Consider the following 27,017-nt stretch of genomic DNA (forward strand, 5'->3'; position numbering starts at 1 on the left):
AAAAATGTGACCAAATATAAAGTACAACTGCAGATCTGTACAGACTGTACAGACACTACAGTAAGACAACTGAACTCTGCAACCCGCTGAGGCCACCTCAGTATTGTTAAACTGTTGACTGCTGGAGAATGTGTTTTAAATATTTAATACGCCAGAGATAAGTACGGGTAAATGAGGTGTGCAGTAAAGGGTAAATCACCATTTTCAGGTTGGGCTGGTATCCTTGGCATTGTTTAATAAAGACTTGAATTTTAAAAAGCATAAATAGATAACATACAACATTTGAGTTTTTAAGGGTCGTCACAGCATGCCACAATCAATATCCACTCTCTCTCTCTCTCTCTCTCTCTCTCTCTCTCTCTCTCTCTCTCTCTCTCTCTCTCTCTCTCTCTCGTCTGTATCTCAGACACACACACAAACATGCATAGCGCACCGCAAATAATTAAACTAGGGGCAATTTAATCGAAGCCAGATGACGCAGAAGTCGCAGAGGTTAATATTAGGTAGCCTTCTCGTGGATGGAATTATCTTAAGAGTGTTTGGAGCTTTACTGATAGCGGGGTTTTTTTAAAGCCGTTACTGATTCAACTCGTCATCGCAGGCGAGTCAAACGGCCTCCTGCCGGCCTCCAAACCCTCCGCTCTACCCTGATCTAAATAAATTCTCAGTGCTTCAACGGCTTAATTTCCCCAAGCAGCAATTCATTATAAAAATCCATTAGGATGACCGGACGCCCAGACTTGTGGGTATGATTTAAAGGCTTCGCCAGCAATCCAGGTTCATCATAGCCGAATCACAGGGAGTGTGACTGGCAGGTATTTAACCTCCCGTAACCTGTTTTCTAGGTATCGTTCCATCCCACTCTTTTAATGTCCATTCAGCGGTTGTTATTACGGAAGTCGACTCTTTGGGAGGACGCGTTTGAACTCGGAGGGGAATTTAAAGGTCCGGGACTCCCATTAAGTCCTCCGAGATGTGCTTCTAAGTACACGGTGAGTGAGGTGGGGGTCTAAAAATAGACCAGTTTTAAAATTCAGCCATTCCTCAGGCTGATGACCGGTCCAAGCAAAGCGCACCAGACCTCTCAGAAAAAGTGTTTTAAAAAAAAAAAAAAAAGTAATGATCTAAATTTTGTGTGATTAATATAAATTATGCAGCTATCCAGGCAAGACTGAGTGCTGAGAAAAGTGAGTCATAAATCACAGATGAAATGTTAAAGCAGTGACTGTAATGTCTTTCTGTTTCCAATCATCTCCCTCCTCTCTCTCAGCGACTCTCTCTCTCTCTCTCTCTCTCTCTTAGTGACTCTTTCAATTTCTTTCTCTCTTCTTGTCTATCGGTGACATTTTCTCCCTCATTTTCTTCCTTGTTCTCTCTCTCTCTCTCTCCCTCCCTCTCTCTCTCTCTCCCTCCCTCTCTCTCCCTCTCTCTCTCTCTCTCTCTCTCCCTCTCTCTCTCCCTCCCTCTCTCTCTCTCTCTCTCTCTCTCTCTCTCTCTCTCCTCTCTCTCTCTCTCTCTCTCTCTCTCTCTCTCTCCCTCTCTCTCTCCCTCCCTCTCTCTCTCTCTCCCTCCCTCCTTCCCCTAGTGACAGTTTCTCTCTCTGCGAAGTGTCACATGAATCATGGCAGGCAATGCGGACATCACCCTGCCCGCCACTGCAGCTGAGATCACTACTCTCCCTGTTCAGCGGCATCACCGGCCGTAACGGGCAACAGGTTTCCTCTTTATCCATTTTCAGTTCTGTACAAACCCCCTAAACGTGTTAAACTCATGGACACACAATAAAAACATAAAAATCACAAGATACCGTTAGGCCTTTCTGTCCTAACACTAGTAAGTCGGTGTCTGCCCGGTTTTTGTAACATCGTAAATAAGTGATTTTTTTGTCACAGGTAATGGGAGCAGTTCTCTCTCTCTCTCTCTTCCTGATGGCTGAACTCATATCTGTAAAGCCACTCTGACAGGATCGTTCCAGGTCACGTCACCTGCAGAGCCGAGGTTATGATGCAGCTTCACACGGACGTTCAAAAGCTTTTCTTTCCTTCCTTCTTTCTTTAATTTTATACAGTTTCTCTCGACTGGTTACACAATGCTAACGGAACTGAACATGAGAGGCAGGTATGAATGTAAGAGGTAGATCGCAGCATGAGGGGCAGGTCTGAACATGAGGACAGGTCAGAACATGAGGGGCAGGTCTGAACATGAGGACAGGTCAGAACATGAGGACAGGTCTGAACATGAGGACAGGTCTGAACATGAGGGGCAGGTCAGAACATGAGGACAGGTCAGAACATGAGAACAGGTCTGAACATGAGGGGCAGGTCTGAACATGAGGACAGGTCAGAACATGAAGGGCAGGTCTGAACATGAGGACAGGTCTGAACATGAAGGGCAGGTCAGAACATGAGGACAGGTCTGAACATGAGGAGCAGGTCAGAACATGAGGACAGGTCAGAACATGAGGACAGGTCTGAACATGAGGGGCAGGTCTGAACATGAGGACAGGTCTGAACATGAGGGGCAGGTCTGAACATGAGGACAGGTCTGAACATGAGGACAGGTCTGAACATGAGGGGCAGGTCTGAACATGAGGACAGGTCTGAACATGAGGGGCAGGTCTAAACATGAGGACAGGTCAGAACATAAGGGGCAGGTCTGAATATGAGGACAGGTCTGTACATGAGGGGCAGGTCTGAACATGAGGCACAGGTCTGAACATGCGGACAGGTCAGAACATAAGGGGCAGGTCTGAATATGAGGACAGGTCTGAACATGAGGGGCAGGTCTAAACATGAGGACAGGTCAGAACATGAGGGGCAGGTCTGAATATGAGGACAGGTCTGAACATGAGGGGCAGGTCTGAACATGAGGGGCAGGTCTGAATATGAGGCAAAAGTCTGAATATGAGGGAAAAATCTGGATATGAGGGGCAAGTTAATGTGTGCAGTGTCTGCACTTGTGCCTATAATTTGGTGCTTTTAGAAATGAAAACATTTCATGAAGCCTCTTTTAACAGCTAGACGTGTTGAATCATGTGTGATGTAATGCAGAAGTGTTATTCCACAATGTCTTACAGTACTCTAACTGATGGTTCTTCCCTTTTTGCAGTTTCAAGGTCTAAGACTGCGATTCTGATCAGAGCATGGCCCAACCCAAACCTGACTTTAAGCAGATAAATAAATCCATAAAATTTGTAAATATGTCATTTTTCTCTAGCCTTTGTGTTCAATAAACATGGTGGCACTTTGCAATGTGACAGTTACCTCTCAGTTTATCTGTGCAGTGCTGAAAACATAGTTTGGTTAGAAATCCATGTGTGTCACATTTTGATCTGAATGTGTCACTTTGAGGAGAGTGTTGTGTTGTTTGTGGTGTTGAATTCTGTGCTTCGTTTTGGCTCTCTCCACGTGTGCGGAACGTGTGCGAGGAAATGAGGTCTGCAGATCTGCATTACCTGCTTCAAGAGTGTAAGGAGCTGGGACAGATCGAAAACCTGGGCTGGCCGAGAAGGTCCACACAGACTAGATTCAGAACCTTTCCAAAGCCGAGATGCTGCATTTTCAAGCAGACATGCTGTTTTTTTCTGAAACATGTGTAAAGCACTGAGGGAAAACTGTAAATCTGTTTTTTTGTTTTTCACTTATACTAATTATTTGCATTCAAACCAGACAGACTGTGTATATAATGTTGCTAATAATACAAAAGGCTGTCCTATATATACAAATATGAAAAAGAAAATAAGGGTTCATTACAGTATTCAGTTATCCCAACATACGTTGCAAAAAGTACTAAAGTACAAAAAGTTCAATGTACTTACAGTACTGTACACCGTGATGAACACAACGTCACCATAATTACAGACAAGTGCGGCTTATGAACTTGTGACGAAGCAATGTTTTTGCAGTTCTGCATTTTTGCCTTTCTGTCGCCGGAAAGTTCTACGCTTTACATGCAGCGGTTTACACAATGAATGCCGAAGTCAATACGAGTGTGAAGCGAATATAGCTGACTCACAAAAATACAGACCGATATGACCGGCATGTCCTTGTTTAGTACGGCACACTGAGGGGTTGATACAACATGCTTTAGCGGTAGCATTTTATGTGAACGTTTGTTAGAAGTGAAATACTGCCAGGGCCAAGCGTGTTAACGTCGTGCGGTCTGGGAGAGAGATGCGAAGCTTTGAGAAGTCTCCGGATAAAAACTGGAAAGGGCCTTGACATTTGCACGACGGGGGTCTCCTCCGCTAAACGTGTCGCCCTTTCCTCACTTCTCTCACTCAATCTACAGGGACGGAGCTCACGGAAGAACACGAAGTAAAGAGGCCCATATAGGCCCCGTTTAAAAACTTAAAGAGAAGACGTGGCGATCTGGTAGAAACGACTCTCGTAAAGAGATATATACCTCCAGCAACCGAGAAAAAAAAAACAGCGTTTGCGTAACGGCTTGATCAATAATCATTTCTCATTCCGCTACAAAGACATGAAAAGTCTCGCTACTCGCAAACTTGTTCCGAAAGAACCTAAGCCCAGAATCGTTGTTAGGAGAAAAGGAATGTTGTCGATGTCAGGTTTGTTAAAACAGCGTAGGTACGCTGCAGGTCTGACTATGCCCAGTCAAATCCCTGCTTACAGCAGTGTGACAAGCAGAAGCTCGTTTGGGGTGGTTGTCTCATTATGTTGCAAAACTCGAGAGACTGGAGGACCTGATCAGAGAACTTGTAAACAAAATCTGTACTTCTACTTTTGATGCAAGACCTTATAAACTACAATGTGCACTTGACGTGAATGTTCCAATTTTCACTCTCAAAAATGTTGCCACAATTGTATTTTTAAACTTGATTTCAGAGGAAAAAGTCATCAATGTGTGAACGAATATTAAGTAAACACAATTATATTTATGTGTGCACGAACTCATTTTTGAACGTACAACCACAAATTCGAGTCAGGAACCTCTTAAAACAAGACAGCGCAACTTTAAATCTGTCCGCCTCGGGTTTGCAACACGGATCTCTGTAGACCTTTTGCAAAACTTATTTGTGCACGGAATCAGAACTGTGCGGCTGGGGCGTCATTCATGCCTAGTCAAAGGCGCTTAATTTTGCGCGTAAAAAAAAGAGAGAAAAAAAGTTCCGTACGTTTATTTATCCTCGCCGTTTTCTAATAATGCAGGCATAGCAAGTGGTATTAAGTCTTTGATATTCAAATATGATCGAAATATTCACTTTCTGAAAACCTGACTTGTAATGACGTTATGTAATTAGCTATTTTAGCTACCTAGGTTACTAGACGATTCTTGACGACCCACCTTCCTACAAGAGTTCCGCTGTAAACCTTATCATCAGCTGCAAAACTGAACACTACAAAAATGACCTGCACCACCTGTGGGTTGGTGCTGAACTCTGAAAGAAGGCTGATCGTTAAGAACCAACTTGGCGACCACTGCCACTGGTTAAAACTTCATGAAGCATCATTTTAACAGCTTTTAACAGCATGTTGCTATTTAAGAGTGTGTGTTAAATGTTTGTAATGTCACTTCTGAAGAGCATATTTTTAAAAATGAAGGACATATTATTAAGGCCTGGTAATTTTGACATGATTTTACGTACTCAATTCTACGGCACCCAGAGACACAGAATAATCTTAGGCTTGGACTAACGTACACCGAGAGTAGTGCTTTCGCAGCGGAAGACCTTTTGATATAAACCACTGGTGCCAGGGGTCAGTATTACGCCTCGAGGCCAGTCTTCAGCCTCTCCAACTGTTGACTCACATGGAGTTTACCAGTTCTGAGCATGTGGATTTCTCCTAGCAGGATGCATTGCGGAACCCAGTCGCAAATAAAAAGTGAAGTGAATTGACAGCGGGACAGAAAGTCGATGAGCGTAAACCAATTTCATTATAAAGGTCGTTGGTTGTATGGATCCCACTGAAGGACTACTCGGATTTCCCCGATGACGGCCTGCTCAGCGAGCGAACAAGTTTGCAGAAGCACACACAAACGTTGTTGCTCAACAGGCGATTTAAAATCAGCCGTACAGTGTCTTCATACCCTTCCTCGGATACAAATGTGCTCAAATACGTGATGCAACTTAATAAGGACTGTTGGTGCTTGTTTCTGGTATTAACTTAACCATCCCCTGTCGACCAAACAAACGTGACTGCAAGACGTCCCATTTCCTTTCAATAAAGTGATTCAGAGCATCACTACTTAAGCAACGTCGCCACCTCCTGGTATTTCTATTGAACAGTTTACAGTTACAGCATTTAGCTGAGGCAAAGCGACCTAGAATTATGACTTAATACAGCTTGAGCAATTGAGGGTTAAGGGCCTTGCTCAGGGGCCCAACAGTAGTATTAGTAACATGTAGTAACGTGCCGATGGTGGGAATTGGCAACCTTCTGATTACTAGTAAAGTACATCAACCACTGTCCCATTGAACTTCTTGATGAGTGAACTGCTCAATGATAGGCCTACATGTTATCCTCTTTGTGCACATATATTAAAAGACAGTTCTTGAATCCTAACTGTGGAGGTGTGACGAGTGTGTAGGTTTCATATAACATCGTTGTTTCCCTGCTGTAACAGGCCCACTCACAACTAAATCTCCGTTAATAAACAAGAGTTGTCAGATTTCCTTAACAGATGCCTGTTATCATGACATGTAAACTACCATTGGCACTACCCTAATGTTGCACTTTCACAGCAAGTATGGCTTTTTTTAACTGGAGGTTTGTGTGCATTGTGTGTGATTCCTGTTAAATGTTCAGTTATCCGACGTGATATAAAACAGTCAGATAGCGATTATCTTAATCTAACATGAGAAATCTATTTCCTTCATTTTTTTCAACCTTGGACAGGTGCACTCTTAGATATCCATGTCCGTTCTCTCTTTTATAGCAACACAATCTGGTGAACCGCGAAAACGTAAAGCATGAGAGTGATGTTTAAATTAGCCAATGAAAGTCTCTCACTGCCAGCGTCATCGGTACGTTCCGGATTTGAACCAATCCCGTATACGATGACGTCACTGAGCGCACGTAGTAAATAAACTGAGCGGGTGGCTTAGCTAAAATGACTGGTATAGCTAGCTAGCCAGCTAGCCAGCCAACCAAACACTTGGCACATTTGTTTTGGACAAAAAAACTGCCTAAATCGTTTTCGCTTTTTATTTTTTTTTTAGATATGGGTAGGTTTAGCTAGTTTGCAAACCAAATGTTTTGCTATCGGCAAATCTATATTATTGGATTTATTTACACAAGGAGGAAACGATTAGCACGGCGGTTTTGTTTTGCACTACAGTGCTCAGTTTAGCTGACTCGTTCATTTAGCGTTAAGCTCGCTACCTGCGGATTGATGGATTAGTTCGGTTATCTTACACAAATAGCACTTCGCGAATCTACCTAGCGAAAATTCGTTAGCTGCGCTACAGTTTGACGCACTGTGAGCGCAAACACAGTTAACTAGCTAAGGCTGGCTAGCTGCGTTAGCCATTATTCATTTAGTTAGCGAAGGCTAGGCTAGCTAGCAGCATCGGACTGTGCGTACAAGCGGCGTTATACAGCAGTAACCGTGTACCCAGCTAACGCTGGCTAACCAGCTAGTCTTCTAGCTTGCATAGCTTAGCTGGCTGTGCGACAAACTGAAACAGACCTACGAGCACTTATTGTCAGTAATCAGGCTCAGCGTAACAGCCGCCTGGCTAAGTGAGATTTCGGTGGCCGATGTCACCAGAGTGGCGGATCTGAAAGCCGCTGCCTGTTTAGCTTAACGTGCGGACTGCATTGCATGTCGTAGCTGCGGTCGGTGGCTAGCTAACTAGCTCACGGAACGAGTTTGCTTGTATGTATGCGCGGATCGAAATTGTGCAAGAAGAAAACCAAGGGAAACTGAAATGTCGGACTTGAACAGAGACGTTGTGGATCTAGTATGGGGGAAACAGTCGACCGGCGTGTCGGCATCTCTCTTCCGCAGGTGGACCCAAGGTAAACGCACCCCCAAGCTCCGGGCTAATCGACGCTGTGGTTGTCAGCAGTGACCCATAAACTTGACACTTTCTCAGCAACCAGACGTGAAACAGTCTCTTAAGATGTTTCGGATTGGTGGGACCGCACTTCACTAACTACGCAAGGTGTTCGGGGTAAACACTGCAGCGTTATCTCTAGCGCGGAGGTTAGCTGGGCGAGAGTGTGTGTGCTTAGTGATGGACCTCGCTAGAACTGCAGCGTCAGTAGCTCACCAGCGAGGGGATTGACCTAGAAGCGAACTGTGACAATGTGAACCGATTAGTAACCGTTTTTGGTTTTTGTGTGTGTCTGTGTGTTTCCTTTTTGCAGGCTTTGTTTTCAGTGAGACGGAACGCAGTGCACTGGAACAGTTTGAAGGGGGACCATGTGCTGTCATCGCACCTGTGCAGGTACTTTTTATGCTTGTCAGCTTACCGTTAAATCATATGCCGTTTTTACTGGAATATAGCAAATGCCTTTTAATTTAACGTGTCTGTCTCTTGCTTGGAGTATGTACTGTAAGGAACCATCATTATTCAATTTTAATCATATTTAGCTAATGGGATAAGGGATTGTCTACAGAAGACAATTTCACCATACACACACATATATATATAAAATATCTCTAGCTCGTCATAGTCCCCTCCAGGTGGATTATGGGTCTTCAACAAAAATCACTTCAAATGTAGCAGAGTAGTGATCCAATAATGGTATTAATCACTTCAATATTTTTAGATTATTTTCATGGTTTACTATTGCTAAAGTTGTTAATGTTAAAGTTTTGTAATAAATGATGATAGCAGCCAAACATTGTGACTTTATACACATTATTTAACACTCATTTGCCTCAATAGGAAATGTGGGGATAGGATGTCATACGATGATGGTTACAGTGTGAATTGTGGTTTCATATTGGCACTCCTTCACCAAAACCGTTTTTCCTCCTCAGGCATTCCTGCTCAAAAACATCTTGTTCAACAGAGAGAGCTCAAACTGGAGAGATGTCTCAGGTATGTACTTCTGCACATCACTCCAGGTGTGACTAATGGAAGGCGGGGCTCTATTCAGACCAGCGACATGCGCTGCAGTGTTGAGAATGGGAAGAGTGTAAATGCATATAGGATAAAGAACAAGAATATATAGGGTGTTTGCTACAGCACTGTTCACATATCTACAAAACACAACACCTTACAGAAGAGTTTAGTGGTTCTTTTTCTCTCACCTCTCCAATGGATGGATGTATCTAACCCACTCAGTGGTTAAGGTATTCAACTTGTAATTAGAAGATTTGCCACTTCAGGCCCACCACTGTCAAGTGGCCAGTGTTGGTCTACTGAGCAAGACCGTTAACCCTCATTTGCTCAAGTTGTATTCAGTCATTATTCTAAGTCACTCTGGATAAAAGCAGCAGCTAAATGCCATAAATATGGATGGACAGATGGAAGGAACTTTATCATTGCTCTCTACACTGTGCTGGTAGAGAGCAATGACATGCAGTTTGACAGTAAATGCAAGGGAGCATTTACCAGTAAATGCAAAGGAGCAGTGTCATCACAACTCAAGGTATGTGGCTAATACTGGAATAGAATGTTGCCCTGTGCGAACCTCTTAGAAAGACTAACAGCACGACATTCAGCTGCCTAGCTTTCTAGCAGTGGTGGGGTGCACGCGATGATGTGCACTCTTCTGTCTGTCTGCTCAGAGGAGGAGCAGCGCACAGCCCTCTGCTCCACTCTCGCCGAGATCCTGGAGTCGGCGTGCGGAGGCCGGGGCGCCAGCTTCTGCCTGGCCACGTGGGCTCGCGGCAAGGGGTCGTCGGACGTCACAGACATCCCGGACAGCCCCCCGGAGCCGGAATCCAGCCGGCCCGCCGACGCCCAGCAGCAGCTGCCTAGTGAGGGTCTGAGCTCCCAGCATGCCCTGCCTCCCAGCACCGTTCACAGTGTACCCACCCTAAGCACTACGGCGTGGTCCTCTGAAATACCAGCTTAGCGTCCAGACATGGGACTGGGTTATTTATGTATTATAAAAACCATCTAGGAAAAATCTCCTACATTTGGTAATGTTATTGCCTGTAAATACATAAGGCAGATTTTAAAAACCGTTGGTAATTGTGTAAAGTTCCAGTTGGTGTAATATTTCATAGTAAAGTGACGATTTAGCACCCCTCTTGAGAACATAACTCAAATGGTCTCTTTGTCTTAATGATCACTAGTAAGTGCATGTAAGTCTGCATGGCGTGGATTCTAAAGTGCTCAGCACAGTCTGTGTGCTGTCTAGAAACCCCACAGTGCAAGACCAGGCTTTCACAGAAGAACAGTCAGAAAATCAAAATCTTAATATACTGACTTTGTGTCATCTAATGGAATTCAGTGTAATGTGTGTGTGTGTGTGTGTGTGTGTGTGTGTAGCTGCTTTGGCTGCTGAGGAGCTTGGCTTTGAGAGATTTCACAGCATGGTACAGTAAGTGCTCACTATTAACTCTACCACGAATATACCGCACAAAGCTACACCCAGAGAATGACTGACTCCACAGGCTACAAACGGTGTTAACACGCTTTACCTCACGCTGACACGCCTCACACAGGCCGTTCTTTGAGCCGTCTTTTAGGAGGGAAACATTTGTCATCTTAAGGAATTATCTCTTGGGTACGAGCAGTATTTCCAAACCTTTATGCTGTGTGTCTCCTGTCTTTGTTCATATAATGCGTCTTTTAAGCGTTGAAGACCATACTGAGGATTTGAACTGTGGTTACATTGATGTGAAGGTCAAAAACGTAAAGTCCAAAACTCTGTATGTGCGTCGGTATGTTTGTGTCCAGTAAAAGGACGCTGAAGACTGTCGCCGAGCTAAAGGAATCCGTGCTCTCGCTGTACGACACCTGGAGGAATAAATTTGGCGTCCTGCTGTTCCTGTACTCTGTCATACTTACAAAGGTAAATGTACCCTCGACTTACAACTTTGACGTGTCCACCTAACTTGGGCGTGGCTCTTTTAAAAACCTGAATCATCTTTTAATAACACTGAAGCATCAGTCGAAAAAAAAAAAAAAAAGTGGTGTCCCACAATCGCCTCCAAGAAGGAATCCCGAACAGGACACGCAACCCTCTACACTTTGACACCTTATTACTGACTCATGTTTTCACTTTCGCCAAAAGCAGAGCTGCTCTCTGGAAGCAACCCGCAGCGAGTTACGGTGGCTCTTATGGTGCTCTGACTGTCTGACACTCTTCTCAGGGTATCGAGAACATAAAGAACGAGATCGAGGACTCGACCGAGCCCCTCATCGACCCTGTGTACGGTCACGGCAGGTACGGCGCGCCCAGGCGCTGAGATTGCACGCTATATAAGACATCACGGCACACCAAAGCAATGCGAAAGAAAACTAGTTCTTTAAATCATGTCACACGTCATACAACAAATGAAAAATTAAGACGTCTAATAGTTAGATAAGTAGATATGTTTAGAAATGGCCCTAGTGGGCTCGTCTGCATATTTTAATGCACACGTACAAACACGAGCGCATCCACTAGAGGTCAGCGTTAAGTGCGTTTGGCCCTCCGTAACCGAGCCGCGAGGGGTCCGCGTCTGCTGGCGTGCCTTGTATCCTCACACGACGAGTGCCGGTTCACAGTACTGTTTCCATCGTGCTCTTTCTCTCCCGTCCTGAAGTCAAAGCCTGATCAACCTGCTGGTGACGGGACATGCCGTGTCCAACGTCTGGGACGGGGACAGGGAATGCTCCGGAATGAGTAAGCGCGCGCTCCACCTTTTTTGCCCTCAGCAAGTGCGTGACCAAGCATGTCGCCTGGTGGAGCTTTGTCATTGCCTTCTGGATGTTTGTTTGTTTTTGTTTCCTCTTGCTGTTTTAGGTTTAACCGCTAGGGGGCTGTAATGTGATTATGTGCATGGCAAGCTCCAATGTCTGTCATTGCATATAATATGCCTCCATTATTTAAGGTGTCTTAGTTGTTTGGGTTTGTGGTTGTGTTAAGGTGTCTTAATTGAACAGGTTTGCGTTGCAGTGTGTTAATTGTGCAGGTTTATGCTACAGATTGAAATGTCAAATGGTGGTTATTTGTATGTTGGTCTGTGATATCTTGTTGACTGAATGAACATGGATCAAGCATTTCATTACATCTGTAGATAGTGATCTCTGTCTGCTTCGCTCTCATTCCTCCCAGAGCTCCATGGGATCCATGAGCAGGCTTCTGTTGGCTTTCTGACACTAATGGAGTCGCTGCGGTACTGCACGGTACAGTACACACCAGCACACACTTCCATGCTGCATGCCTTTGTTGTGGTTGGGAGCTGCATTTGTGAGCACACACGAGGGAGAGGAAGAGAGGGAGAGAGGAAGAGAGGGAGAAATGATGATGCATTTATCTTCATGCACAAATACACCACTAGATGGTGATCAAATCGTGTTCTAATAATAAAAATAATGATGTTTATTTGCTTAACGATGATGATGGACTCTCTCGAATTATGTTCCGCTTAAACTGCTGTGGGTTTTACATAAAACTGCAGTCAGAACTGAACTGTATCCCCAGAAGCCCAGCGTGCCAGAGTCTGTGTTGGAGAACCGAAGCCCTCCAGTTAATTTGGTAACTCAAATTTTACAATGTGAACTGCAAAATGAAATTACATTAAATTCCTCCACAGTAGTCCAACCACAAGAGCCAAAGTAATGGAAATACCAGATGAAAGGAGTCTCATTTTGAAGGAGCTGAATCTCAGTTAAAAATGAGTAATTTAATCACTCATGCCATCGCTCCTACTATAAAAGAACTTCTAAAACCGCCATCATTTCTGGGTTGTCTAAAGTGGCGTTTTAAAAAAAATAATATTAAATAAAAAAATAAAAATAAAAAAAAACTCTTGTGAATGAGGAAGACTGGGGCAGACCTAATCACATTTAGAGGGAAAAGATGCGTTCCCATGGCAACATAATATACTGAACACTGCCTGTAGTAGAAGTGACTTCTCCTCCTTAGCAGACACTGAGTAAAAACAGCATAATAAAAGTCCCCTCTTTCGTGTCATTAGCAGTGCTGACCAGGCTGCCAGTCAGACTAGCTTAGGCAGGCTTTCAGAGACAGTAGCTGAATTCATAATGCTACAAACTACTCATACACACTGTGGCCAAATTGGTATGTAGTGTACAGAAATGTGACCAAGACAAATTTTTCCAGTATACCAAAAACACCCCGATGGCGACAAAAACCCTGGCCAGAATTTCCAGTATCCATCTAGAGCCATCTTGGTGTATGGCATCCCCCAATGCAGTGTGGCCACTTCCAACGTTTCTTCCAACAACAAAAAAAGGCATATAGCTCGTGAGGTAGAATATGCATGTGCATTTCAAGTACTGCAAGGTTTAAAAAAAAAAGAAAAAAAAAAAGCTTTCGTGCTGAACTTTTATTGCTCAAAGTTTGAAGCAAAAGGTCCAGGGCTAGCCGACAAATGGGTAAACCAGGTACGTCGCTGCAGTGACTGTAGTACGCTACAGGTAATGTCCAGAGTGGAGTGTAGTATGTAGAATATAATGGTGTACAATGCCATGTCAATTACAGCCAGTGTTTGGTCTTGTAAGCGTAAACACTTGCTCCCAAGAGTACTTTTGGTTCATTTGGGTGGTGCGTGTTTTTGTTTTTTGTTTGTTTGGAGGATAGCCCAGAGATCGCTCCCACATCCCTAGTTCCAGTCTGTTCCGGAACGGTCCACTCGTAGTCGCCGATTTTCCCACCAGAAATGTGTCTATATAACTGCTGAAGCTGTCCTCTGCTCATTCAGTCGTTGTTGGTCTCGTTTTGGTGCTGTCCATATTCTGCCAGGAGATGGTTGGGGAGCCTGGGTCCAGGGGCCCACACGCAGGTTTTGCCTGCCCTCCCCTGAGCGTGTTGTCATAACCTGAGGACAGCGTTGGGAAGTTGAAAGCAGAGCGGTGTGTTTTGAGAGCTGCTTCTGTTTGGAGCGGCACCTCTTGCAGTGCAGTGGTGGGACACAAGCAGCCCCACTCCGTCCGGACCACCGGACCACTGGAATGTAGCGCCTCATGTTTAGCAGCATCCGAGCTTCCATCGGAATATCCGCCTCATGTTTAGCAGCATCCGAGCTTCCATCGGAATATCCGTGAAGTCTTTCACCCATCAACCACAGGGGTGGAATGGGGGCGGGTCAGATCCGGGGGAGGGTTGGGTGTGTATAAGGGGTTTAATGCCTAGCTGTCGAGTGATGAAGGTACTGGAGTGGTTGGATTCCAGCCTGCAGGAGCCTGGGCCCGGTTCAGAGAGATTGTCGTAAATGGAAGTATTCAGCAGAATGTGTCTCATATATCATCTCCCAAGCTGCTGAATCCTTGAAAACAAAATAAATAATAATTAAAAAAGCCACCCCTTGGAACGGGATTGTGATTTTGGAACCGGGAGCTGTTCTTGGATATGACGCCTGAGTGTGGTTCATGACCCTGGTCGAGGCGCATAGAAGTGTTAATACACACTTATACCTGGAGTGTTTGGAATCCGCTGGGATGCTGTGGATCGAGAGCTCCTCCTCTTTCTCCACATTAATCCTGTTCCCTCTGCGTCAGAAGTCGTCCCAGAACTCTGCAGGTTTTATATGGTCTGCTTTTTTTGCAAACAGGAGCCCGCCCTTTCCGTGCTTGTACGGTTCATATCTTGCGGTTTAAATGCGCAGAGGACACACTGAGATCTTCCTCCTCCTCCTCCTCTTCTTCACGCCTACATCCTGGGTATCGACCTTGAACGGTTCAGCAGTCTGGCATTCCATTCGCCTGGTGCCTCTTACTCCAGCTGGGCTGAAGCCCAACCACCCAGAAAAACTGCCCCCCTCCGTACAGAATACCGCCAGACTGGCCACAAATGGACATGGGGCCCATATAACACAGTACAAAATTAGCTTGGATTCCATATTCCAAACATTAACTCATGGACCAACATAATACAGGTGTCTGTGTGTGTGCGCGCAACTGAACATTTGGCCGATACTAAGCTCACCAATCAAAGAAACAGTCGTGGCAGCTCTTGTTCCAGAGCACAGACGCCTCCGTGCTCATATCATCGCTATGGAGGTTGGGCCCCCCCCCCCTTCTTCTCACTCTCCTTTCTCCCTCTCCTTTCGCAGGTTGGATCGTTACTCAAATCTCCAAAGTTCCCTATATGGATCCTCGGCAGCGAGACCCATCTCTCTGTGTTCTTCGGCAAGGTGAGGCCAGAAGGACCCGCGTGCGCATTCTCGCTCTCTCTCTCCTCTGCTTTATCGAACTACCCACAGAGGTCGGGGGGGGGATAGATGCCAGTCTGTTTTTCCCTTACATTCGCCTCCTCTCACATCCACAGCGCTTCATTTCATTCACAGCGTTCTCTCTCTCTCTCTCTCTCTCTCTCTCTCTCTCTCTCTCATTTCCTTACGTGATGGTCCTGAAGGCCACAGGAATGTGCTTGCTAATAGATGCAGCGTTCTCGTTGTTTTTGTAAGAGAAAGCGGAGGAGATGAGGGCAGACTGGGGGAGTTTTTGGACTTATAAGGCACGTTGTACTGTGGTCGTGCGGAATGGATGTGACGAGGCAGACGAGAGCGTGTGCCTGACTTGGTTTGTGTGGTGGTAGCGGGGTCGGGTGCTGAGGGAGCGGCGAGCAGGTCCATGCGCACGTCTGTACCTCCTCCTTCACCCACCAGTCCTGCCCCTTCTCGCGGGTTGCTGGCAGCTAGCAGCTTGTTCATGGCAAGCCCACGCTTCTCCCCTGTGTGTGTGTGTGTGTGTGTGTGTGTGTGTGTGTGTTTGTGTGTGTGTGTGTGTGTGTGTGTGTGTGTCTCCTTGTGTCTCCTTGTTAAAGGGGGAAATGTTCTTGTCAAAGATTTCCACCTGGAGGAAAGAGATTGACGGCAAGCGTTAATTACTGTCTAGTGGGCCATTACTGTCTGTGCCTTATCTTCATCTGGTGTCTCGCTCGCTCGCTTCCTGTACCCTGAGGGTCATGCCCTGATGTTCAAGTAGTCAGACCTGACGCACACACCACACCCACTCGCAGCAGCTGGCGAGTGTAGGCTTGGCATTAGCCAAGCCGCTCTGGGACTGTGGCGTTAGAAAAGCTGATCAGGTTTCCTGGAGAGCTCCGAGACCCCCCCCCCCCCCCCCCCCCCCGGCCACCTGGCTCTCTCCACCCTCAGCCCCCGCAGGCGTGTCCCGGGGCCCCAGACAGGCCCTCGCAAGCGTTATCCCCCCCCCCCGGGATGCAGCCACTGAGCCCCCGCCCGCTGACCCCCTGACCTCCCTGGGACCCCACCACTGCCGTGTCGGGCCCCTCAAAGGCTGCCTGTGAATGCGTAAAAGATAAGAGCTTTTTTTTTTTTTTTTTCTTTCTTTAAGGGTTTTAGCCTGTTTATTTCAGAGTGGAAAAGGAGAAGGAGTTGGACGAGGGGCAAATTAAAACCAGGTGGCTTGACATCCGACCTCCCTTCGCCCAGCCCGTGAGGCCGTGCGGAGCCGCGGGTGGAGGAGCGGCTGAAACGTTCGCCTTGGGTTTTCACGACCGAACCCCGCGTCGCTTCTCGGGCGTCGGGTGCGGACGGGACCGGCCGGCTGGGCGCTCCAGGATGGGGGACAGGTTATGCCGGGGGAAGGGCCGTGTCCTGGCATGCCTCCACGGCAACGAGCACCGGGTGAGAGCATGTGGACGTGAGGGAGAGCGCGAGAGCCTCGTTAATGGCGGGGTTTAAGTCTCCTAGTGGACAGTCACTCCTGTGCCTCCTGCTTTTAGCCTGTAATGGGGCTTGTGTTCCACTCTTATCTGATTTACTCACACAAAGCACCTGACAATGCGCAAATGACCTCTCACACACGTCCCAAGAGAGAGAGACACACACACACACACACACACTCTGACATTAGACTCCAAAGGAATGATCTGGCTAGAAAAAAGATGGAGCAGGTCCAAAGGCTGAATGAAACACACACACACACACACACACACAAACCCTGAGGGCAGTGTGTAATGGAATAGGTCTTTTTAACGCAATGGCATTGTAAATATAGCCGTATAATGCAGGGTAATGTGATCTGTGTGTCCTGAGCCAGGGGCCTCCTGTTTATCAGCAGACTCCAGACCTGCATACATGCATGCACTCGCGTGCAAATGCAAATGCAGACTCATAGATGTGCACATACGCAGCCGCGCGTGCTTGCGGGCACACGCAGGCCTGTAGTCATGGTGCCGCTCTGAGTCCCCGCACCACTGTGTCCAGGTCTCCTCTCCCCACTGGGGGTTTATGCTATCTGCTCTTTTGAAGCTTGATGAGGTTCCCATCCCATCTCTCTCAGATGAGTTTACCATCTCTCCACTCATCTCTCTTGGTAGGTTTAGATCTATGCTGTTTCCTGCGATCACTTGTGTATATGCGCGCGCGCGCACACACAGACGGGGGAGAAAGACTGCACTGAGTGTAAGGGGAGCACTTTTTCCGCTGTATGGTCCCCTGCTCAAAGCTAAGGATGTTCAGAAGAAGGCCACACAATAAAATTGGCGGGCGGGCGGGTACACTGAGCACTATCTTGGCTATGATTTCTGTGGCTGAGACGCATCAGTCAACACCTGATTGGATGTGGGAGAGGAGAGTCCGAGAGCGCAGTCCCACACTCTCCACTGAAGAGCAGAGCAGGACATGGATGCAGAGTTCCCGTGTGTGTGTGTGTGTGTGTGTGTGTGTGTGTGTGTGTGTGTGTGTGTGTGTGTGTGTGTGTGTGTGTGTGTGTGTGTGTGTGTGTGTGTGTGTGTGCACCTTGTCCTCACACGCACTGCAGGTCTCCAGGAGACAGTGTGCCCCCTGTCATATCATTAGTCGTTGCTTTGCTTGTATCTGATCTGTTAGTGTCGTATTATCCCTTTTTCCCAGCGTAACAGATTGATATTGATCCCTCTTTCTTTACTCCATTGTAATGCATTAGCATCTCTCTCACACACACACACACACACCCCTACACCCAAGGGTCTTGTAACACCCAACATCCCCTCTTAAGGGCCAACAATAGTCTCTTCAGCCGCCTCTCTCAGCTCAGGTCCGCACTCTGGGAGAACAGGCAAACAAACCCAGCCGGAGTCCCTGCGGACCCGGAAAGTGACACAGGGGAGGGAGACGGTGTCTGGACAGGCGAGACAAAAGCGAGAAGGAGCAGAGCTTTCTCATGCTCAACCGCCCCGACCGCGATGCCCCTTTTTGTCCCAGGTTCTAAAGCGAGCGCTCGATAATGGAGTTTGGCTTTCCCGTTAGCGGGCCAGGCGTCGGGTTACCGTGGCAGCGATCCCGCCGAGGCAGAGACCACGGGGCAGGCGTTGAGATCAAGCCTTACCGAGTCACACCATCTCAAAGGGTGGGGGACAGTTGTGTCCAACTGTCCCGGATCTGCAATATCAGGCTGTGTGTGTGTGTGTGTACGTGTACGTTTTCAGCTTAAGGCCCAGTTCAGCTCGTCCCTGTCGAGCGCATGCACAGAGCTGGCCGCCAGACCGCATTTAGGATTTCTGTTCCCGACACGGTAGAGTGGCGTGAGGGGGGAAAAAAAACCAAAGCGTGTCATGATGAGCGCTGGATCGTGTCAAAACGGTCCGGAGCTCGTGCGGATGACAGACCTGTCGAAAAGGCTAAATCCGTCGGGCGCACACGCCATATCTTGCATCAAGCGTTGTCATGCATACTGTTTTAACTAACCTTTTATGGCTAACTTGCACACGCCTGTGCACAAACATCACCAAAGAGCTTTGCTTTGAACGCTTGTATTAGGAAATATAAGCCAGTATTGGGTCTGCTTTGCATTGGCCTGTCTGAAGTCTGTTGAGATTTCCTGCCGAGGACAGCCTGAAGACAGCAGTAAAGGACGCCAGACCTGTCTGTGTCCGTCTGTGACCACTCTGATGGATGCCAGGCGTGTGTGTGTGTGTGTGTGTGTGTGTGTGTGTGTGTGTGTGTGTGTGTGTGTGTGACCACTTTGACCACCTTATTGACTTGCTCTTTACATTCCCTTTATTTTTTCAAGTCTCTGCACGTAGGTGCCCAATACAAGGTGATTAAAGGGTAGGGGTCTGTGTGTGTCTGTCTCCAGTCCTCCATTTTCTTGGTCCTCTGTCATGTTGTTGTTGTTGTCTTGTAAAACCATGTGTACCCTTTGGGGGGGGGGGGTGTTTCTGGGGCTCGGTCATCAGATTGTGTTGGCTGGGCTTTGGTTCCTACCTCTCTGATCTGCTTCTGTGGCCCCTCGGTTCCTATTGCCTGTGTGTGTGTGTGTGTGTGTGTGTGTGTGTGTGTGTGTGTGTGTAAAATAATGGACTCCAGACTCTTAGTTTGGAACATCAACCTCCCTTTCCGATAAGTGGTGAGACGTACAGTTCTCGGAGCACAGGCTACCCCGTGCCTTCTTAAACCTGCCCCACTAGGATGCCTCCCCCTGGTGACACCCCTAAGGCTCCGCCCCAGCACTGTTTATTTGTCTTCAGGCTGTTTATGATTTATGATCTTGGTCTGAACCTCCTCTTTTAGTGTTCTCAGACATACATCACCTTTCACAGTCAACTCAACTGTGTGCTCACTCAGTCTGTCTGTGTGTGTGTGTGTGTGTGTGTGTGTGTGTGTGTGAGAGAAATGGACTACACCAGGTTAATTACAGGCTTCAGAAAGCTTTTCTCTTTAACATGACAAGGTAACATGGCCTTTCTGTGTAAGACAGGGTGTGTGCGCATATGGTAAATTCTTCAGTGTAGTAGAGGATGGTGCGTTGACTGTCTAGGATGCCTGTGTTTCCCTATAGCACAGTCTGTCTGCAGGTCTGTCGCAGTCCAACCGCTCTGCAGGTCTGTCTCTGTCCACATCTGGCACTTTTCTGCTTGGCTGGCACCATCCTACCCTGAGGCCCTGGTTCAGCACTCTGTAATTCGTGTGTGTGTTAATGCTGACTCTGCAGGGTTGATTAAAGGTCTGGTTGTGGTGTTTTGGAGTGTTTGTGTAAACAGGAGTGGAAGAGAACTTTTTTTTTTTTTTTTTTTTGTGTGTGTGTGTGTGTGTGTGTGTGTGTGTGTGTGTGTGTGTGTGTGTGTGTGTGTGTGTGTGTGTGTCTTTTTTAACAGTACTTTTCGTTGGTCATTTTATGGTACATTGTAGGGGATTTGAAGAAAAAACTAATCTGGAATGGTAGAATTCAGTATCTCCACACTGCGTTTAATTCGTGGTTGAAATGGGCTGTTTTGAAGCCTTTTTTCCCAGGTTTGCCGGACACGATCCGACCACAGGCTGCTCAGTTGAGAGGGTTATGAAATGGGAAAGATAAACCGGAGTTTTCCCAACCGGTCCGTTCTGAATAAAGGCTTGCTTCTCGCGTTCAGACGAGGCAGCGCCAAGTGTGAAGGCGATCGCTTAGGAGGGAACGCAGAATTTACAACCCCGATCCCCGCCGCCGCTGCGACGGCGCATGGGAGGAAGCGCCCTAGCGCGGCCGCGTACGCGAACGTTAAATTACCGCACCGCTACAGCCAACGTGGAGCACTGCGGTACTACATCCTCACAAGACCTGGGAGAGCGCCACGGAATTTTGGGGTTGTTTTTTATGAAACATTCATAGCAGATTTGACTAAACTCCAAGTAAATGAATGCGTCCTGATTTAGTATCCCCCGTTTTTCACAGAAATCCAGAGGTAACCTAAACCATTTGCTCGGTCTGTCTGCGATGTTTCACAGGCTGAGTGTGAGCAAATGGAGTTCGGCTGGTGGAGCAGGCTTTCCCCGAAATGTCGAGAGAGACCGTCGGTCTGTCACACACTCATATACCCATAATGCATCCAAGTTGTTGGTTTTCTTGTCCTCTCTACTTCCCCCTTTTCTTGCATTCTTTCTCTCCGTCTTTATTCCACTTGGAATGTTCACCCACGAGCTGCGTGATTTTACGGACGTTTTAAAACTAACATATCTTTTCGGGAGAATGAGAGTTCACTTTCACAGCTGGCCTCAAACAAGACATTCATTTATTTCATTTTAAGTGCCCGCTGTTCTCCTGAGTATAGGGAGGTGTGTGCGCGCGCGCGCGCGCTTTTGGGGAACATCTTCCAGCTGGTCCGCAGTCTCCTCTTTTCGTCTCATTTATTTTCGTTACTTTGCAGTTCCTCCTCCTTTCTTCTCCCGAGTTTGTGTTGTATATTAGTATATTTTCTTTATGAAACATTAGCAGCTGTTTGTGAATGTCTCACTGAACCCATGCTGGGAGAGCACACACGCACCCTGTTTATTTTCGTTCTCGCGCGTGCGCGCGCTCGTGCGTCCGCCGTCTACCTTCACCCCGCGGGTCTCGCGTTCAGGACGTGACCGCGGGGATGGAAACGTGCCGTAATTAGACAAACTGCGGCTGGCCACTGGGAGAGTCGATCTCGCCGGGGAGGATTCAATCCTGATTGGTCAGTGATGGCGTGCGCGACGTAATATTCAGTAGTTGGAGTCGTCAGTGTTTTCCTTTGCCGCTGGCCTACGAGCAACCTCATGTACTGTCACCCTGGTGACCATGGGAATGCAGTAACCCTGTAATCTTCAGGCTCTCCCTCTAATAATTAATTTTGTCTCTGTGTGTGTGCGTGTGTGTGTGTTTTGGGGAGCGGGGAAGTGAGACTCGGGGTGGGTTGTTGTGAGGTCAGCATTGTTTCCTGCACTGAGATCACATTACACACAGCACCCAGAGAAATATATTGTAGACCAGCAGAGGGTTGCGCGGTGCAGCTCGGGGGGGCCAAAACTGAACCCAGGCCTGCGGAAGGCCTACCAGGCTCTCTCTCTCTATCTATCTATCTAAAAAAAATAAAATAAAAACACACACACACGGTTCAGGGCCAACCCCATTACACTCCACCCAGATCTCTACAGAATTACATCAGTCTCCCACCTGCAATAAACATGAACATGCAGCACACTGCTGTGGACGGAACAGTGATAGGACAGTGTAATTCTGAACATGCACACCGCACGAGTGGCTTGCATGCTAATAATCAGATTTCTTTTGGTGGGGGGGGGGGGTTGGTTTCGAGGAGTTGAGTGCTTTGAGTCTTGATTGCAGATGTGACAACAGTTTGGTCGAATTATCTTCAGTTTATCTTCGGCTAAGCTGCTGAAGACCGAAAAACAAACACGTACATGCACTGTGCCTGCATCAACTCCATATGTTCCTATTGTTGATTTCAAGCTCACACACAGTACTTAATTATTGCTCCCTGGCGCCACACACAGGCGCATGCGCACGGTGCGTTCTGTAAGTTTACTCTGTGTATTGCTACACGTCAACCTATGGTGACTTGTATCGGTTGGTTCATGTGGAAACTCTCTCAAAGCTTTGTTTCCTGTCACACGTCCCTGTGTGTCACACGGAGGCTAGGGCTCGCATGAACGAACGTGTGTGTCGGGCCGCGGAGGGCCACGGCAGTTTCCCGTTGCCTCCCAGAGCGGCTATGACCGCAAAACTCGGCCTCTTGTGTCTGTCGTGCGAGAGATGTTTCATGGGTCCTCTGACTACCATTCATAAGATGTTGTTATTTTTGTGCGTAAATGCATCGTAACTCACCAGATCTCTTTGGAGGGAAGCTTGGCTCGTGTCTCATGCAGATGACATTAATCAGAAAGATTAAACAGTGACAGAGCTGAGCAGTTCACTTACCAGCTGACAGTGGCCAGTGTTGAATTGTTGAGTTTTGCAGCTTAATGTGTGTCTCTCTGTCTGTCTGTGTGTGTAGGAGATGTCTCTGGTAGCCCCCGAATCGCCATCAGAACAGGCCAGGAGAGTGTTCCAGACCTTTGACCCGGAAGGTAATGCTATTGCAAAGGACATTTCCCCAAACCCCCCCCCACTGCACTGTTGGTTTGTGTTTTGGAGAGGAAGAACAATAGACAGTGAACCAAGATAGCCCAGGGGGGCAGGTCATACGGTTGGATGGGCGGAGGTTGGACGATACAGCCTGAGGGCAGCAGCACACAGGAAGGAGAATCTTATTGGTTTGCTTGCTCTGTGGTGTACTGAATAGAGAGAAGAGCCAGCACTGTGTGTGTTGCTACTACTCTCTCTCTCACACACACACACACACACACACACACACACACACACACACTTTCCCTAAACATAATTACATAGTGTTGCACATTCTTGCCACCCCAAACGTTACAGCTGGTCCATCCAGGTCCTTCATCATCTGTGTGTTCATCCAAAGTTTTCACACATTCCTTCCAGCCACCCCGATCCTCTTCTCCCGAGCGTGGCGCCTGTGTTCAGCGAGGTCCTGTACCTCAGCTTCACAGTACCATGCTTTTGGCGGTGGTGGGGGGGTCGTCCAGCGCCTCGTGTAGCTCACATGTCATGTAACTCCCAAGCCAAATGGAATGGCTTGTCCAGACAGACAGAGTACCAACAATGGCTGTGGGGTCTCCAGCGCTAAACCCCCACCCCCGATGGTTCACCACCCGTCCCTCGGAAAGCGCTCCGTCCGGTCCGATGATCGTCTTACCCCGCCTCCTGGGAAGGACAGGCCATGCCCTGTCGGTATCTGGTTTGGGGATCTTGGTGAGTGGAGGTCGCACGCTCTCTGGTAGTTCTGGTTATTTATGGCTGGCGGTAGTAAAGGCCTCGGTACAGGAGCTCCCTGTGGAGGGATGTGTGCACAGGCAGAAGTCGAACTGAATGATGGGGGTGGAAGAGACCTTTAACCTTCCTCCTAAAACCACTGCCCCTGCCTACTTACACACACTCTTAAACCACGGTGGGCCTTTGGCTCGTTCTGATCACGATAAGTGCATGCGTGCGTGCATGCACGTTTGCGAGTTAAACCCGGAACGATTTCGGTCTCAACGGCTTGTCAAAGACGGAATGTCTCAAATGGTAAACAACATTCTTGCATCCCTCTTGTGCGCATGCACACACTTAACACGCTCCTACCCGGAAACGTTAAGTAAAAGAGGATTTATTTAGCCGGACTGCACAGACGCACACCCAGCAGAGGACGCCTCCAGCAGGAATTAAATGTTCACGCATACGTCTGTGCGGACCACCGCCAACTCCACAAATTTACTACAGTAATAACTAGAGGTCAAGTAGTCAAGTGATGCCTGTAAGGCAGGGCAGGCTGCCAGGCAGGGCCGCAGATCCAGTGTGACTGAGAGGCTGTTGGAAACGCGTTAGGGCGCCGTGCTTATCTGCTGGAGTGGGCTACGTGCGCACGCAGACCTCGACGACATGCCGCCCATAGTTTGGGGGGGGGGGGGATGTTTTGCCCACATATTGCAGGCAGACGAAAATAATTTCGGAAGCCAAATATGTAAAGCTTGCCTACGTTATATTGTTACACACACTCACAGCTGAAAACATGGATGACCACGTGCCTGTTCTCCTCTCTCTCTCTCTCTCTCTCTCTCTCCCTCTCCATCAGCCTCTCAATCTGGACAACACGGTGCTCTGTACACTGAAGGCAGGTGGTGTAGGGGTTATGTTTTGAGGCAGGAGGCTATGAAACATGCATTGTGTGCTTGAGTTCACTTGGTTTGCTCTTCGTGTGCGTGTGGTCTCCGGCTGCATGGCTTAGGAGTGACCGTGGGTTGTTACCTTACAGGTCTGTCTCCATGCTACCCCAGCAGTGGGACTAATATCTACCCCCCTTCCCCAGATAACGGCTTCATTCCAGACACGCTGCTAGAGGACGTGATGAAGGCTTTAGATCTCGTCTCCGAGCCCGAGTAGTAAGTGTGTGTGTGTGTGTGTGTGTGTGTGTGTGTGTGTGTGTGTGCACAAGTCCACCCCTCTACCAGGAACCAAGCAAGGGAGTGTTTTGAGTCAAGAATCAGTCCTCACAAGGGATATAATTTTAGAAAATGATGATTTAGTGAAGTCAGACTGCACAAACAATGCACAGCATCATAAAAATCATCCGACCCCTGGGCTTTACCAAAACATGGTCTGTCCGGACCCTGACACGCACTACTGTTAGGAACATGAAAATGAGAGTGATCACCATAGACCATGAGAATGTGACACCGGTTACTGAGGTTATTGTTTCTAGAACCATACATGCCTGAATAACAAGCTTGGCCTTTATCAGTATGATATTTTATTCATGGTGTGTGTGTGTGTGTGTGTGTGTGTGTGTGTGTGTGTGTGTGTGTGTGTGTGTGTGTGTGTGTGTGTGTGTGTGTGTGTGTGTGTGTGTGTGTGTGTGTGTGTGTGTGTGTGTGTGTGTGTGTGTGTGTGTGTGTGGTAGAATTGCACTCCTTATTCCCTTAAAAAGGAAATCTCCTTTTCTGTTCCTCACACAGCAGGCTTATTTTTGCCATAATAATAGTGAGATTCCAGGCATTACTCATGGTTAAATTTAGGCTTTGGCACACAATTCCTGAACATCGTTCACTACATCATGTCTCTGTGCGCGTGCATGCAGGCGCACACACCTCCGTGCCTAAAGAGAGCACTTAAGAATAAACACTGACATTACACAGCCTAGACATTGCACACGCCAGACATACGGGTCTGTTGTTTGACGAGTTGAAAGGTGTGCATGCAATGGTCTTTGTTTCTCACGTGCGCGCACATAGGCTCTCGGTCCTGTTTCTGTCTAAACAGCGTGAATCTGATGAAGAGTAAACTGGATCCTGAGGGTCTGGGAATAGTTCTGCTGGGACCATTCCTGCTCGAGTTCTTCCCTGATCAGGTACCCCAGACCCAGAGAGAGACTCACTGTCACTCATCACCCCCCCCCCCCCCCCCCCACACACACACACACACACACACACACACACACACACACACACAGACACATCACCAAGCTGCTGAAAGTGATTAAGGCTGTAACTGTAACAGCTGCGCAATACTGACTAAACAGGAGGATTCTGTCACTGTTCCCTTGGCCCTGCGTGTCCTCATGTCTTTAATGGGTGGGAATAGGATAGGAAGGTGTGTGGTTTTTTTTTGTTTTTTTTTAATAAGGGCTTTAGGGGATTACATTGGAAACCTCCATCTAGCATCAGATCAATCCTTCTAACTGTTTTTCAGGCATACACACCCAAGCAGACGGTGTAGGGGACTAGACAGAGGAGTGTGTTCATGGCAGGGAGTATCAGACGCCTCTTGTAGCGGCCACGCGTGGAACCCCGTGGTCATCCACCCCTCCGACCGCATGCTGGTTTGGAGCTCCCCGTTACAGCCGCGCCGTTTCCACCGCAATAGCTTTGAGCCATCGCTCGGGCAACAGAGGCGCTCCAGCCGTGTTTTGGAGCAGAGAAGCAGATGTGGGCATTCTGGATGTGTAGTGGAGCTTCAGTCTCCACCCAGAACAAGAGGGGAAACGGTTTCCTTTATGAGAGCACAGTAATCAGCATCTTAAATAATCATTAAATGCAAGATTATAGACGCGTAACAGATGTTAAACGGTACAACATTGTAGATCACGGTACAAGTAGTGAGAGAACTGGAATGAGAGAATCTTACACTTTCCATTTTTGTTTCTCGTTTGGTGGTTACCGAAAGACACAAATGATTTCCCCTGCCAATGTTTTCTCATCTCTGAAACAACACATTTGCAAACTGTGTCCTTTTTAAATTGCAAATTTAGTATGAAATCAGATCATCCTTCAGTCCTAACAAAAAAGTGCACCACACACACACACACACACACACACACACACACACACACACACACACACACTCTCACGTGCCTTCTTACCATTGCAGGACACGGGGATTCCAGACTCATTTCCTGTGTATCATTATAACGGCCTGAAGCAGTCCAACCACGACGAGAAGGTAACATGCCATGGACATATACACCCACCCACACACATTATTCTCCAATGCCTACACACCAGTGCTTTCTACCAGCCGCGTAACCCTGCAGGTTGGTACCAGACGCCGTTATCCCGTCTCATCCACGACACGCCGACTGCGGTTATGGCACTGACTTGCCTCTGCCTGCCTCGGACGCCACCATCCGATC

The 27,017-nt window shown here is 47.6% G+C and overlaps 1 protein-coding gene across 4 annotated transcripts; it reads left to right on the top strand.

Annotated features, from left to right (window-relative positions):
* Positions 1 to 7,049: 7,049 nt before the first annotated feature.
* On the top strand, positions 7,050 to 26,809 carry LOC145643252 (ubiquitin carboxyl-terminal hydrolase MINDY-3-like). Of its 4 annotated transcripts, XR_014123803.1 has the most exons (15): positions 7,051 to 7,985; positions 8,337 to 8,416; positions 8,956 to 9,016; positions 9,709 to 9,906; positions 10,418 to 10,469; positions 10,829 to 10,943; positions 11,245 to 11,318; positions 11,680 to 11,759; positions 12,192 to 12,262; positions 15,154 to 15,234; positions 22,782 to 22,854; positions 24,699 to 24,771; positions 25,649 to 25,736; positions 26,078 to 26,392; positions 26,756 to 26,809. XR_014123803.1 is itself a non-coding variant. In XM_081714329.1 (14 exons), the coding sequence occupies exons 1-14, from the start codon at positions 7,895 to 7,897 to the stop codon at positions 26,102 to 26,104; spliced, it is 1,164 nt and encodes a 387-aa protein (XP_081570455.1). In that variant the 5' UTR covers positions 7,051 to 7,894; the 3' UTR covers positions 26,105 to 26,716. The 4 variants fall into 4 exon arrangements, 2 of the variants coding, with proteins under 2 accessions (XP_081570459.1, XP_081570455.1); XM_081714329.1 differs by lacking the exon at positions 26,756 to 26,809 and having other exon boundaries at positions 26,078 to 26,716; XR_014123804.1 differs by lacking the exons at positions 26,078 to 26,392; positions 26,756 to 26,809 and having other exon boundaries at positions 7,050 to 7,985; positions 24,465 to 24,771; positions 25,649 to 25,719.
* The last annotated feature ends 208 nt before the right edge of the window (positions 26,810 to 27,017 follow it).

Source organism: Electrophorus electricus, chromosome 1 (genome assembly GCF_041902795.1).
Source record: "Electrophorus electricus isolate QZ-2024a chromosome 1, ASM4190279v1, whole genome shotgun sequence".
Taxonomy (NCBI): domain Eukaryota; kingdom Metazoa; phylum Chordata; class Actinopteri; order Gymnotiformes; family Gymnotidae; genus Electrophorus; species Electrophorus electricus.

Bases quoted from the DNA above. Each gene is read 5' to 3' on its own strand.
- LOC145643252 (XM_081714329.1), top strand. From the start codon at position 7,895: ATGTCGGACTTGAACAGAGACGTTGTGGATCTAGTATGGGGGAAACAG. The intron at 10,944-11,244 runs GTAAATGTACCC...CACTCTTCTCAG, and splicing joins ACTCTGTCATACTTACAAAG to GGTATCGAGAACATAAAGAA. The intron at 24,772-25,648 runs GTAAGTGTGTGT...CTGTCTAAACAG, and splicing joins CTCGTCTCCGAGCCCGAGTA to CGTGAATCTGATGAAGAGTA.